Source organism: Macaca thibetana, chromosome 18 (assembly GCF_024542745.1).
Source record: "Macaca thibetana thibetana isolate TM-01 chromosome 18, ASM2454274v1, whole genome shotgun sequence".
Lineage (NCBI taxonomy): Eukaryota > Metazoa > Chordata > Mammalia > Primates > Cercopithecidae > Macaca > Macaca thibetana.
In genome coordinates, this window is record NC_065595.1 from 70937412 (window position 1) to 70950156 (window position 12745).

Genomic DNA, 12745 nt, shown 5'->3' on the forward strand with positions numbered 1-12745 from the left:
TTGGTCTCTGGGTTCTTGACAGTGTGTGCGTCGCTGGCTCTGTCTAATGTAATTGGCACACTGAGCCATCAATTTGGTGACATGCAATCAAAAGACTTCTCTGCAGACCTTCATTGTCCCTTTAAAATGCATCCTATAGGGAAACTTTCCTCCGTGTCCCTGAACTCAGCGCACTTTCTGATCATTCCTAAGAAATACAAAATCCTACAGTGACTTAAGTGAGCAAAATCTCACTTCAGTGGTTAAAATTGTGGAGTCACGGAGAATCATCGAGACTCGGGTCCCTCCGCAGGTAGAAGCTCCCCATTCCTAGCTGATCCTTTCCTTCTCACCCACACCTCCTTCCTTCCTAACTTCTGTAAGGAAGTTTTTTATTTAAAAAAAAAAATCCACCTCACAGAGGCTCTTTAGTCCTTCTTTTGTTTCATTCTTTCCTGGGCTGGAGCTCAGACTCACAGGCTTAGGGCAAGGCCCCCTGGGATGGGGATGTTGTGACTTGGCCTGTGCCATCCCATGATGGCCTCATGCTCTGGGCTGGCAGCTGGCGGGTAAACCTGCCCTTGCCCTCCTGGAGGCTCCTCGGTGGGGCATCCCACTGGCACTCTTGGCTGGCACCGGTACCCAGCCCCTGGTTGCCCAGCTCCTTCTCCTCCTGGAGTCCTCTGTGGAGTCCTGCTGCCCTTCCAGACAGCTTTCCCTGCAGCCTCGGAGCAGCTCTGGGCGCTCTGTGCCTTCCCATCAGGCCCAGGAGCTGCCCTCACACAGGCCCTGCTCTGCTTGCACACATGGGAGCCCGACAGAGAGACTCTGCACCCTGTAGCCAGAGCTCTTCATCTCTCAGGCCCCACGGGTACCAGTGCCCAAGCTCCAGGTGCACGCATCGGGCTCCGAGTGATTAGCTCCTCACTCGGGCTGTGCACAGAGGACATTCTCCTCCCTGCATCTCCACCTGCCCCATCATCTTGGCACTGGGCGGGGGACAGGCAGGACGCAGCCCCTCTCCACAAAGAAAGCTCTTCAGGAGCTGTGGCAGCTTTGGGTTCAAGACATCCTTACCCAAGGCCTCAGTAAGGGTGCTTGTTTTCACAACTTTTGGGTTCATCTCTCCTGCAAATATTAAACCTTTTCGAAGTTATCATCATGAAGCATCTGGAAAAGAAGAAGCTGCTGGAAAAGAAATGGTTAGTGAAACATTTATTTTACATCAACATCTTATTCAGGAGTGACACTGCTTTGGAATAATCTAGATTTAAATATATATTATATATATATATAAAATACATACAACTTTTTCTTCTCCTTTTGAAATACACAGCTACTTTCTAATTCCAAAGGCTGTTGGACAGCTCTGTGAGGTCAGGTGAATCTTGAGGAAGAGGCCACACTTTCTGTTAGCACCTCAGCTCTTCCCCGGGGGCCTGGCCAGTTGGAGAAGCTCCATGAAGGAAGGAAGGAAGGAAGGAAAGAAGATAATAAAAGGACTTTGCAAACCTGAGGTTTCTCCTTCTTGTCAGTTGAGGTTTCGTCATTATTGTTATATTTTCGCTCTCACTAAGCATTCATTGAGCCTTTTTTAAGAACTCACAATAGGCCGGGCGTGGTGGCTCAGGCCTGTAATCCCGGCACTTTGGGAGGCCAAGACAGGCTGATCACAAGGTCAGGAGATCGAGACCATCCTGGCTAACACAATGAAAGCCCGTCTCTACTAAAAATACAAAAATTTAGCCAGGTGTGGTGGCGGACGCCTATAGTCCCAGCTACTGGGGAGGCTGAGGCAGGAGAATGGCATGAGCTTGCAGTGAGCGGAGATCACGCCACTGCACTCCAGCCTGGGCAACAGAGCGAGACTCCGTCTCAAAAAAAAAAAAAGAACTCACAATAAAGTGAATGTGTACATGGTGCTAGGTGCTGGTGCAGTAGCTTGAAAGACACACTTGTCTTAGCTCACAGCCTGATGGGAATGGGATGGGAATGGCTGCCAAATAAAACTAAAAGTGATAATAACTGCTGTGCTAGAGGTGTCCACAGTGAGCACTGGCTGCACAGGGAGGAGTATCTCTTGCAAGTGGTTGCAGCCTGGAGGTGATAGTTGCAGCCCAGGTCCTTTGGGGGAGGGAAGCCAGGGATGGGTAAGTGCAGGGACCAGGAGGCTTGGGTTCTCAGAGGCCCCTTCCCTCGAGGCAGGGCCCTCATGCCCCACAAGGTTATATTCAGATAGGATGACAACCCGTGTACAGTGCTTTGTTGGGAAAGCATTATGGCATAAAACTGTTTCTCAAAATCCTTGATAGTAAGAATCACCTGGACACTTGTTATGTATGTGGACCAGTGTCTATTTCCCTAAAATTCTAATTCATCAGGTGTCGGTTGTAGCCCAGGTATTTGTCATAGTCATCGTCCTCCTCCTCCTCCTCCTCCTTCTCCTAATTCTCCTTCCCCTTCCCCCTCCTCTTTTCTGCTTCCCCTTCTCTCTCCCCTTTTCTCCCTCCTCTTCTTCTTCCTTATCCTTCTTCCTCCCCCTCCTCCTCCTCCTCCTCTTCCTCCTCCTCCTCTTCCTCCTCTTCTTCCTCCTCCTTTCTTCTTCCCTTCCATGAGATTCTTACCATCAGGGAAATGATGAGATCATGATCTCTTTAGATGACAGAACTGTGAGAGGGCATGGCGCACTGAGGTTTGCACTGGTCTTGCTATTTTTATGGAATGAAGTATCATACTTCACTGAGCCCCAGTGTTTCTATTCGTAAAATGATAAAATAAAAATATTCACCTCACAGAGGCTCTTTAGTCCTCTAATTTGACTTCTCTAGGATGCTGAGGACTCGGGATCCTTTCCTTGTCATTGAAGCTCTCCCTCTTTGTTTTGAACATCAGCTCACCTTCCCGGCCCTTCCCCACCGCTTCGTCAGACCCTTCCTGTCTCGTTCCTGGGCTCCTCCTGCCCTTCCCACCAGCGTCCTCAGCGTGTTCCTCAGGTTCTGTCCACAGCCTGTGTCTGTTCTGGACTGTCATGGGTGAGCTCACTAGCTCACAAGCACAGGACTGGTTCAGTTGCCCTTCACCTGCTGCGAGTCCTAAAATCTGTGTCAACTCACTGCTCTCTTTGAACTCCAGGCCCCTGTGTCCACGGGACAGCTGGGCCTGACCCCACTTCTTGAGTGGCCCCAAAGCACTTTCAGGTGACCTACTCACTCCCTCTGCCTCCACTCCCCTTTTGATTGCTCTTACAGATTCCCAGCTTTTCCCAGCCTTTTCTCTTTCCAACACGTATTCCACAATGCAGCCAGAATAGTCTTCCCACAGGGTAGACGTGATCATGAGAGCCCTCTACCGAAACCTTGCAGCAGCTGCCTCTCATCCCCACGATAACGTAGTATAAGACCCCCATGATCCAGCCCAGACCACTTCACCTTTGCCATCCCTGGACAGTCTAGGACGCCAGGTGGGTTTTAAAGTCCTCTGACAGGTTTCAGATGACACTTCTCTCACCATGAATCACTTGCTTCTCCAAGGATGGGCAGCCCATGCTCTCCCAAGTCTGGAAGGGCCTTGGACCTGCTTTTTCTTTTGCCTGTCTAACTGCTATTTATTCTTCCGGTCTCAGTCCCCTTATGCTGTCACCAAGTGCCTCTGTGCCTCCATCTGTCCCTCCCACATGCCTCCTGCGGGCAGGGAATCCTCAAAGGATGTGTCACCTTGAACCTGGTTAAGACTTAATGAAAGTTACTATCTTTACTTCTCTTTTCCCATCACTCAGAAAATTGAAAGTTCTGAATAAATTGTGCTGTCTTTATACTAAAGGCTTTAGATACATAGTAACAGACATAACAGAGTTAATTTCACAGCTTCTTTAATAGGGTTTGCTTTTTAATATCCAAATTGACGAGACACTTGCTGATGGCTAAAGAGGAAGTCAGTTCGCTAATCTGTCTGTTTTGTTCAAAGGTAACTTTGATTATGTTTATGAGTGAGTTATGGTTTACAGGGCCTTTCCATGTACAGTGTTTCTTTCATCTTCAATTAATTCTATAAGGCATCTCCTCCTACCCTAATATTTCAGCACTTAATTTTCAGAGAGGTTCCTTGCATTGGACAGTGACAAATAGTTGAGTAGAAGAATAACAGGTAACAAATAGCAGAATTAAATACTGTCATGCAGTCTCCACATTTTCTTCTTTTATAGTTTTTTTAACTTTTTTTTTTTTTGAGACGTAGTCTCACTCTGTCACCCAGGGTGGGGAGTGCAGTAGCACGATCTTGGCTCACTGCAACCTCTGCCCTCTGAGTTCAAGTGATTCTCCTGCCTCAGCCTCCCAAGTAGCTGGGATTACAGGCGCCTGCCACCGAGTCCAGCTAATTTTTTGTATTTTTAGTAGAGATGGGGTTTCACCATCTTGGCCAGGCTGGTCTTGAACTCCTGACCTCGTGATCCACTGACCTCAGCCTCCCGAAGTGCTGGGATTACAGGCATGAGCCACTGCACCCGGCCTCTTCTTTTATAATTTTATAAGCCAAGTAGGTAACTATGTCTCTTATAGCCCACAAGGCTTAGCCCACAATGCTTGGTACATGTTTAGTTGTATCAAATGAGAGCATGCTGTTATTTCTACCTGATAATATTAAACATTTCTAGAATATTACTTTCACAATATTCAGAATAAATGAGCACTTCCCATGCCTGAAGAAGATGATGGTCCTTCTATACTGTCCGATGAACTATTAACTATACTATAGAATTGCTAGAAATGTGAGAACATCTGGCCTGATCAATGAACTCGCATGCAGTCCAAAGTCAACAGTTCAAGCTGAGCTCATAAACTTGCCGCTCTGACCAGCTTCCCTGTCAGCACTGCTGTGTCAGTCATGGTACTGTTACCCACTCAGGCTCTCAAGTGGAAACCTGGGAGTCACTCCTTGAACCTTCTCTCCTACCCACCGGCCCACCAAGCCAATCAGTCATCGAGTCCAGCTAATTTTGCCTCCCATCTTGAACTCGCGCCTCCTCCCCATCTTCCCTGGGCTATTGCAGCAGCATGTGAGTGGGTCACCTAACCTCACATCCAATCCCCACAGTGCACCCTCCATTCGTCAGTTACATTGATCTCAATGGGAAGCAAATCTTACCTCCAAATTCCCAGTGTAATACCCCTCCACAGCTCTCCATTTTCTGAAGACTGGGCTCCTGCGCCATAGCATGGTGTAAGAAGGATCCGTCAGAACTTGGCTATAGCTGCACCTCCAGGCTCACCTCCTGCTGCACTTCACACTTTCAACTCTGAACTTTCCAGTTGTTTGTTGTCGCCTGTCCCCACCATACTAGCTCATGCTTTCCTGCCTTCGCCCATGCCTCCTTTACCTAAAGAATCCACCTCTCATCTTTCTTGGCCTGGCTCAGTTCAGGCACTGTTTCTTCTTGAAAATGCTTCCTGACCTCCACATTGGACCAAGGACCCTTCTGGATGCTCTCACAGGAGCCTGCCCACATCGATAGCTTAGCCAGTGCTACATGATAGTGACATCACCTGCCATACAAGACATAATGTCCCCGAGGGGTGAGACCATAACTCACCTACTTTAGTACCCCAGCACCTAGGGCAATTCCGTGCGCGTGCTAGGAATCCAGTCCACTTTTGCTGAACTGAGTAAATCAAGTCATCCTGTTTTGTGGATGTCCTGTTTGTTATGCCATGTTACGTATTTTTGTCCCCATTTCTGGTTGTATGTTTTCAGGTGTCTCTGTTCAACTATGTATTTTTGATTTCTTGGGCTTTTGCTCTGCCGTACGCCAAGCTGCGCCGTCTGGCTTCAAGTGTCTGCACGGTCTGGACGTGTGTGATCATCGTCTGCAAAATGTTGTACCAGCTCCAAACCATTAAGCCTGAGAACTTCTCTGTTAACTGTTCCTTGGTGAGCCTCGGTGATAGGGGAGTATTCCTGACTGCCCTTTAGCAAAGCAAGGCAGATGCTTGGGGAACCGCCATCCCCAAGCACATTTGGCCTGGCCTGGCCGGGCTTGTAAGTCACCTCTCCCTGGTCGTGCTCTGGCCCTGTGTTAAGCCTCCTCTCATACTGAGGTCTCCCCTGAGATGGGCCTGCCCCTCCCATCCCACCACTGTCCGTTTGCTCAAAGCTGAAGACTAAATAACCCGAGCTCTCCTAATCTGTGAAGCTATTTTTTTACTCCATTTTCTCTTCTTTTTAGCCAAATGAAAATCAAACAAACATCCCCCTTAATGAGTTGAACAAGTCTCTGCTCTACAGTGCTCCTGTCGATCCTACAGAGTGGGTCGGCCTGCGGAAGTCTTCGCCTCTGCTCGTCTACCTAAGGGTAACGGCTTGTCGTGCTTAGTTTGGGCCTCCACACCCCTATATAATAGTTCAGGGTTCCTCCCCGAGACGCTCAACATCACATTTTATAGTAACCACATATTCTCATGTGGGATTTGGCATCACCTTTGCAACAAACTCTAAGTGTTAAAATCAGTATTATGGCACGTTAAAGAGAAAATGACCAAACGGTCTGAGATTGCTTGAATAAAATGTGACAAATACATTCATTGGAACATTATACAATCGTTTTAAGACCATTACAAGATTAAGGTCAACGGGTGCATTAGAATTGAAGCATGTTTAAAATATATTAAGTTTTTTAAAAAGCAAATTTCAAAACACTACGCATAGTATGATCTCTTCTAGACACAAAGAAAAATATTGAGTAAAGTAGACCAAATGCTCAATAGTGATTATTTCTGAGAAGCGGATATAGCCTTACAAGACATTTTTGCTGTGTAAATTCTGTTTCTCTATAGTTTTTAATAAAGAGAATCTATTACATCTAGAAGTAATAAAGCATATATTTATAAAAGGGAACTTGAGTACAAACAGCCATACAAACATAATGAAAACAACATGCTTCAGATTTTTCACGTTTTATTTTTGTGGATTATCTGAGCAGTCCTAATCATGTTACACTGGCAATGCATTTAACGGTACAGCCTCTACACTCAGCACCTGGGATTTTTAAATGTATTAAGCATCCCATTTTCTTTGTGTAGCTTCTAGATTTTTCACCACGTGGTAGATATCTTTTGTACTAGTAGCCACTGTAAATAGCTGTTATGAGGATAAAGCAAATTGGTATTTGAAAAGGGTGATTGAATCGTGTCTGGAACCCATGGTTCCATAAATGTTAACTGTTTTCATTATCTTGAATAATCATTATATCATCACTATTATTATTTTACTGTTGTCAGCATGCTTCTCAATCTATTGCTCTCTGTAGCAAGATTTCAGGGGTGTTCAAAAGTTTCCCCCTAAGCAGCTTCCTGTTCTTCCAGCTGGGTGCATTTTCCAGGATGTCTCTGTACTGTTTTTGCACTTCTAGTCACAAACAAGGCTGAACTGCCCTCCTTGGATAACTGGAAATTGCTTCCTTGGTGTGAGATGTGTAGTTTTGAGAAATAGGAATGAGCAGCAGCATCTTATGTCTGGAGATTCTAGATCCTATTACTTTGGAAATTAGCCTGATTTTCTAATAGAGATAATGCCACAATAAATAAGACAGAGAAAATGAATATTGAGCTCAAAACTGTATAAGAGAGGTGAGCTTTTATAAAACATTGTCCTTGTAGTTGTGAAGAATATGGGAATTGCTTGAAATTACCATATCGTACAGCATCTGGCTGACACAGTTGTGTTTCCTTGCTTTGTAGAATAACCTCCTGATGCTGGCTATCCTGGCCTTTGAAGTCACCATTTACCGCCATCAGGAATACTATCGAGGTCGAAACAACCTGACGGCCCCTGTGTCTAAAACTATCTTTCATGACATTACAAGACTACATCTAGATGATGGACTTATTAATTGTGCCAAATATTTCATAAATTACTTCTTCTACAAATTCGGTCTGGAGGTGAGTTTCCTTGCTGACATGTTTTATTTCTCTTTTCCATGAAAATTCAAAAACTGCTTCTGGCCAATTGGCCACTGGAACCTTGTGATACATCTCCAGGCATGATAGCTGTCTCCTTGAGAAGAACAGAAAGTATTTGTACTGATGGTTAACTGGCTTGACTGAAAGTTTTCCAAGACTAGGTGCTGAACACCCCCTCCACAGCAGTGCCTTGGCCTCTCTGGATCTCCAGAGCAATGTAAATGCATGGCCATCAGTTGCCATGTTAACAGGTTTCTTATTAAGAATAAAGTATTCATCTTCTGGCTGGGCGCGGTGGCTCACGCCTGTAATCCCAGCACTTTTGAAGGCCAAGGTGGGCGGAGCTTCTGAGGTCAGGAGTTCAAGACCAGCCTGGCCAACATGGTGGAACCCCATCTCTACTAAAAATACAAAAATAATCCACGCACGGTGGTGCACGCCTGTAATCCCAGGTATTTGGGAGGCTGAGGCAGGAGAATTGTCTGAACCTGGGAGGCAGAGGTTGCAGTAAGCCAAGATTATACCAGTGCACTCTAGCCTGGGTGACAGAGCAAGAGTCCATCTCAAATTAATTAATTAATTAATAATAAATAAATATTAATCTTCTCTCTGTGCATTCTGAAACCATAAGCTGCAGCCAAAATGAACTGTTTTAACCTAAAATGGTTGTGATAGTGCCTGTGCCTTCATAGAAGGAAGTAGGAATGGTGATGTTTCATGAGGAGATCAAAATTGCTGTTGGCTTTATTGTCTGAAGTGGTTATTATAAGAGCTACTTAGTCAGTTTGTCCCTTGGGAGTAATCTGTACAGTATTTCTGTCTTCACCTGAGACACTCAAAAGAGCAAGCACTGGTGAATCTGTGCAGACAGACTGGCCCTGAGGGATGTGGGTCTCCGCCATCTACACAGACCTGATACCTATCACCAGTCCCCTTTCCCATAAGTCTGATATATTTATTTTTTTTGTGCCTCTTTTCATCTTTACACAGACCTGTTTCCTAATGTCAGTTAATGTGATTGGCCAGCGAATGGATTTCTATGCCATGATCCACGCCTGCTGGCTGATCGCTGTCTTATATAGACGCAGAAGGAAAGCCATCGCGGAGATCTGGCCCAAGTACTGCTGCTTCCTGGCATGCATCATCACCTTCCAGTATTTCATCTGCATCGGCATCCCACCTGCTCCTTGCCGAGGTGAGCCTGCCCCTCCCTGCAGCCGTCTACTTTTAGAAGAAGCTATTACCGAGTGGACGGCTGGGAGAAGCGTGGTGAAGAAGAGTATTGATTGTGCTGTTCGCCACTTCCCTCCCTGCAGATTACCCGTGGAGATTCAAGGGTGCCAGCTTCAATGACAACATCATAAAGTGGCTGTACTTCCCCGATTTCATTGTGCGGCCCAACCCCGTGTTTCTTGTCTGTAAGTGTTTCCACTGCAGGGCCACGGAGTGCTGGTATCCGGGGTCACTGCTAATCATTCTTCCGTGCTATGCATTAGTGCCTTTTGTCTTCCACTAGACTTCATAATCATGTAAAGGCTTGTCTTATGCATTAAGATCACAGGTCATTAATGGCTTCTACTCACCCTATTACACTTGCGAAATAATAAATCAATGTTTGAAATACCATATTCCCTTGCATAATTTCACTTCCCCCAAAACACACACACACACACACACACACACGCACGCGCACATCTACGCAGCCACCTTTCAAAAGACAGACCAGAGAGGAAGGCTTTGTGTTTTGTGTTTACTGACTTTGTGGTTTCTGCTCCCAATGCAGATAAATCAACCCTGAACATGGGGCAGCAGATGCTAGGAGATGCTTCCCAGATTTCAGTTGCTCTAGAATTGGGCTGCAGCCCCAAGGCCTTCCCAGGGCAGCTGGTGATCCAAAGGTCAGAGCAGCTCCCCCAAGACCAGAGTACTGGGTGCTACAGAAAATGCAAATGACTGCCCTGCCTAAACAAGTTGAGGTTTAATTTAAAAAGCAAGGAAGCAGCTTGTGTGCCGGCTGTCAGGCAGGCTTGGCCTGAGGCCCTTTGTGGCAGTTGCTGGGAAGACAGCTGTCTCAGGCTGCTCTGTACTGTCTGGCACTGGTCCACCACCTCCACCTGCTCTCACCACGCCTGTAGTGTGGCTTATGCTCTGGGGAGAATCTTTGGTTGCAAATGGAAAGGGGGATGGAAAGGATAAAGAAAAATGAGGCCGGGTGCAGTGGCTCACGCCTGTAATCCCAGCACTTTGGGAGGCCGAGGCGGGTGGATCATGAAGTCAGGAGATCAAGACCATCCTGGCTAACACAGTGAAAACCTGTCTCTACTAAAAATACAAAACATTAGCTAAGCATGGTGGCGGGCACCTGTAATCCCAGCTACATGCGAGGCTGAGGCAGGAGAATGACGTGAACCCAGGAGGTGGAGCTTGCAGTGAGCTGAGATCGAGCCACTGCACTCCAGCCTGGGCGACACTCTGTCTCAAAAAAAAAAAGAAAAAGGAAAAATGAATATCTGCATCTGCCACACGTAAAAAGATAAAGATGGGGAAATTGCTTAAGTGACCTCCTTAAAACTGGTGGGAGGTAAATGCAAATAAACACTGCGCTCTAAGAGACTCACGAAGACTAGTAAGTACCACCCAATACTTTCTCTCATCAATGTGCAAACAAAATCCAGACTCCTCATGTGAGCTCCTGGAGTGTCTGTGGTCACTCTATGCCCTGCGAGGTGGAGAAGGTGTGACTTGGCCCCGACATTGGACTCCAGGATGAATTTTACTATGAACTTTGGAAACAACTCACTTAGGAGCTGGGGAGGGGCTGTTGCTGTGTGATGACTGTGTGTTGCATTATGTAAATCGGAAGAGGGTGAGGTGGCTTCATGATCTCACCTCTGTCTTGCCAGATGACTTCATGCTGCTTCTGTGCGCCTCCTTACAACGGCAGATTTTTGAGGATGAGAACAAGGCTGCAGTGCGAATCATGGCAGGTGACAATGTCGAGATCTGCATGAACCTTGATGCGGCCTCCTTTAGCCAACACAACCCTGTGCCAGATTTTATTCACTGCAGGTAACAAGAGCTTCACATTTGCTAAAAGCCACTTTCATGTGTGTATTTCCATTACATTGCTCCTCTATACTTTATCTGCTATACTTTGGAAATAGATGTGCTGAATTGTATGCACTGAAGCTAATCAATGCTGGACAGTGTGAGTCAGCAGCCTGGAGGCTGAGCCTCTGAATTACAGCACTGCACCTGCTTTTGTCCGTGTAAACCACCTCTTTATGGCCTCAGTCATCCTCCTCTTGTTCAGACCAAAGCTGACTTGTCCCAATGATACCAGCTCTCCAGTGGAGGGTCCTCCCGCTCATCTCTTATCCCTCCTCTGCATCCCCATAGCTCATCCTCATCTTCCCTCCCTCTTCCTCATCCCCCATCTTTCTTCCTTATCTTTCATCCCTCATCCTCATCCCTTCTCCTCGTCTTCTGTCTCTCCTACTCATCCTCCATTTTTCATCTTCATCTCCACAGCTCATTCTTAACCCCACCCCTCCTCCTCACCCTCCAGCCTTCTTCCTCATCTTCATAACTTATTCTCATCCTCCATCTCTCATTCTTATCCCCATCCCTCCTCATCACCCTCCATTCCTCCTTCTCATCCTCCATCCCTGCCACTCATCCTTAATCCCTCATCCCCATTCTTAGTCCTAATCCTGCTGCCCTCCATCCTCCATGCCTCATACTCATTCCCATAGGACATCCTCATCCCCCTTTCCTCCCTCTCATCTCCATCCTTCCTCCTCATCCTCTATCCCTCATTCTTATCCACATAGCTCATCCATGTTCTCCATCCCTCAACTTTATCCCCAACCCTCGTCCTTTTCCCCATTTCTCCTCCTCATCCTCCATTCCTACTCCTAATCTTTCATCCTTCAACCACATCCCCATAGCTCATTTTATCCCCATTCCTCCTCACCTCCATTTCTTCTTCTCATCCTGCATTACTCCTTCTCATCCCTATAGCTCATCTTCATTCCCATTCCTCTTCCTCATCTTCCATTCCTTCTTCTCCTCCTCCATCCCTCATTTGTATCCACATTCCTTTTTATCCTGCATCCTTCCTTATCTCCATCCCTCATTCTCATCCTTCATCCCTCATCCTTATCCCCATTCCTCCTCCTCATCCTCCATCCCTCCTCCTAATCTTTCATCCCTCCTCCCAATCTTTCATCCTTCATCCGCATCCCCATGGCTCATCTTTATCCCCATCCCTCCTCCTTATCCTCCATTTCTCCTTCTCATCCTGCATCCCTCCTTCTCATCCTCATAGCTCTTCATCCCCACTCCTCCTCCTCCTCCATCCATCCTTCTCTGCCATCCCCCCTCCTCACCCTCCATCCCTCCTCCATCTTTCTCCTCCTCCATCCCTCCTCATCTTTCTTTTTTTTTTTTTTTTTTTTTTTTTTTGAGGCAGAGTCTCGCTCTGTCGCCCAGGCTGGAGTGCAGTGGCGTGATCTCGGCTCACTGCAAGCTCCGCCTCCCGGGTTCACACCATTCTCCTGCCTCAGCCTCCCAAGTAGCTACAGGGACTACAGGCACCCGCCACCACGCCCGGTTAATTTTTTGTATTTTTAGTAGAGACAGGGCTTCACCGTGTTGGCCAGGATGGTCTCGATCTCCTGACCTCGTGATTCGCCCGCCTCGGCCTCCCAAAGTGCAGGGATTACAGGCGTGAGCCACCACGCCCAGCCCTCATCTTTCATCCTTTATCTACATCCCCATAGCTCATTCTCATCCCCCAGTTCTCCTACTCA

The 12745-nt window shown here is 46.9% G+C and overlaps 1 protein-coding gene across 11 annotated transcripts in view; it reads left to right on the plus strand.

Annotated features, from left to right (window-relative positions):
- The window catches only part of PIEZO2 (piezo type mechanosensitive ion channel component 2), a 465650-nt gene that overhangs the window by 370239 nt on the left and 82666 nt on the right, over positions 1-12745 (plus strand). For all 11 annotated transcript variants that reach the window (XM_050767526.1, XM_050767528.1, XM_050767531.1 and 8 more), the window contains 6 exons: positions 5728-5904; positions 6200-6325; positions 7710-7910; positions 8922-9126; positions 9248-9349; positions 10835-11000. In XM_050767526.1, the coding sequence (XP_050623483.1) occupies positions 5728-5904; positions 6200-6325; positions 7710-7910; positions 8922-9126; positions 9248-9349; positions 10835-11000 (977 nt within the window). The remainder of the gene's footprint in view (positions 1-5727; positions 5905-6199; positions 6326-7709; positions 7911-8921; positions 9127-9247; positions 9350-10834; positions 11001-12745) is intronic.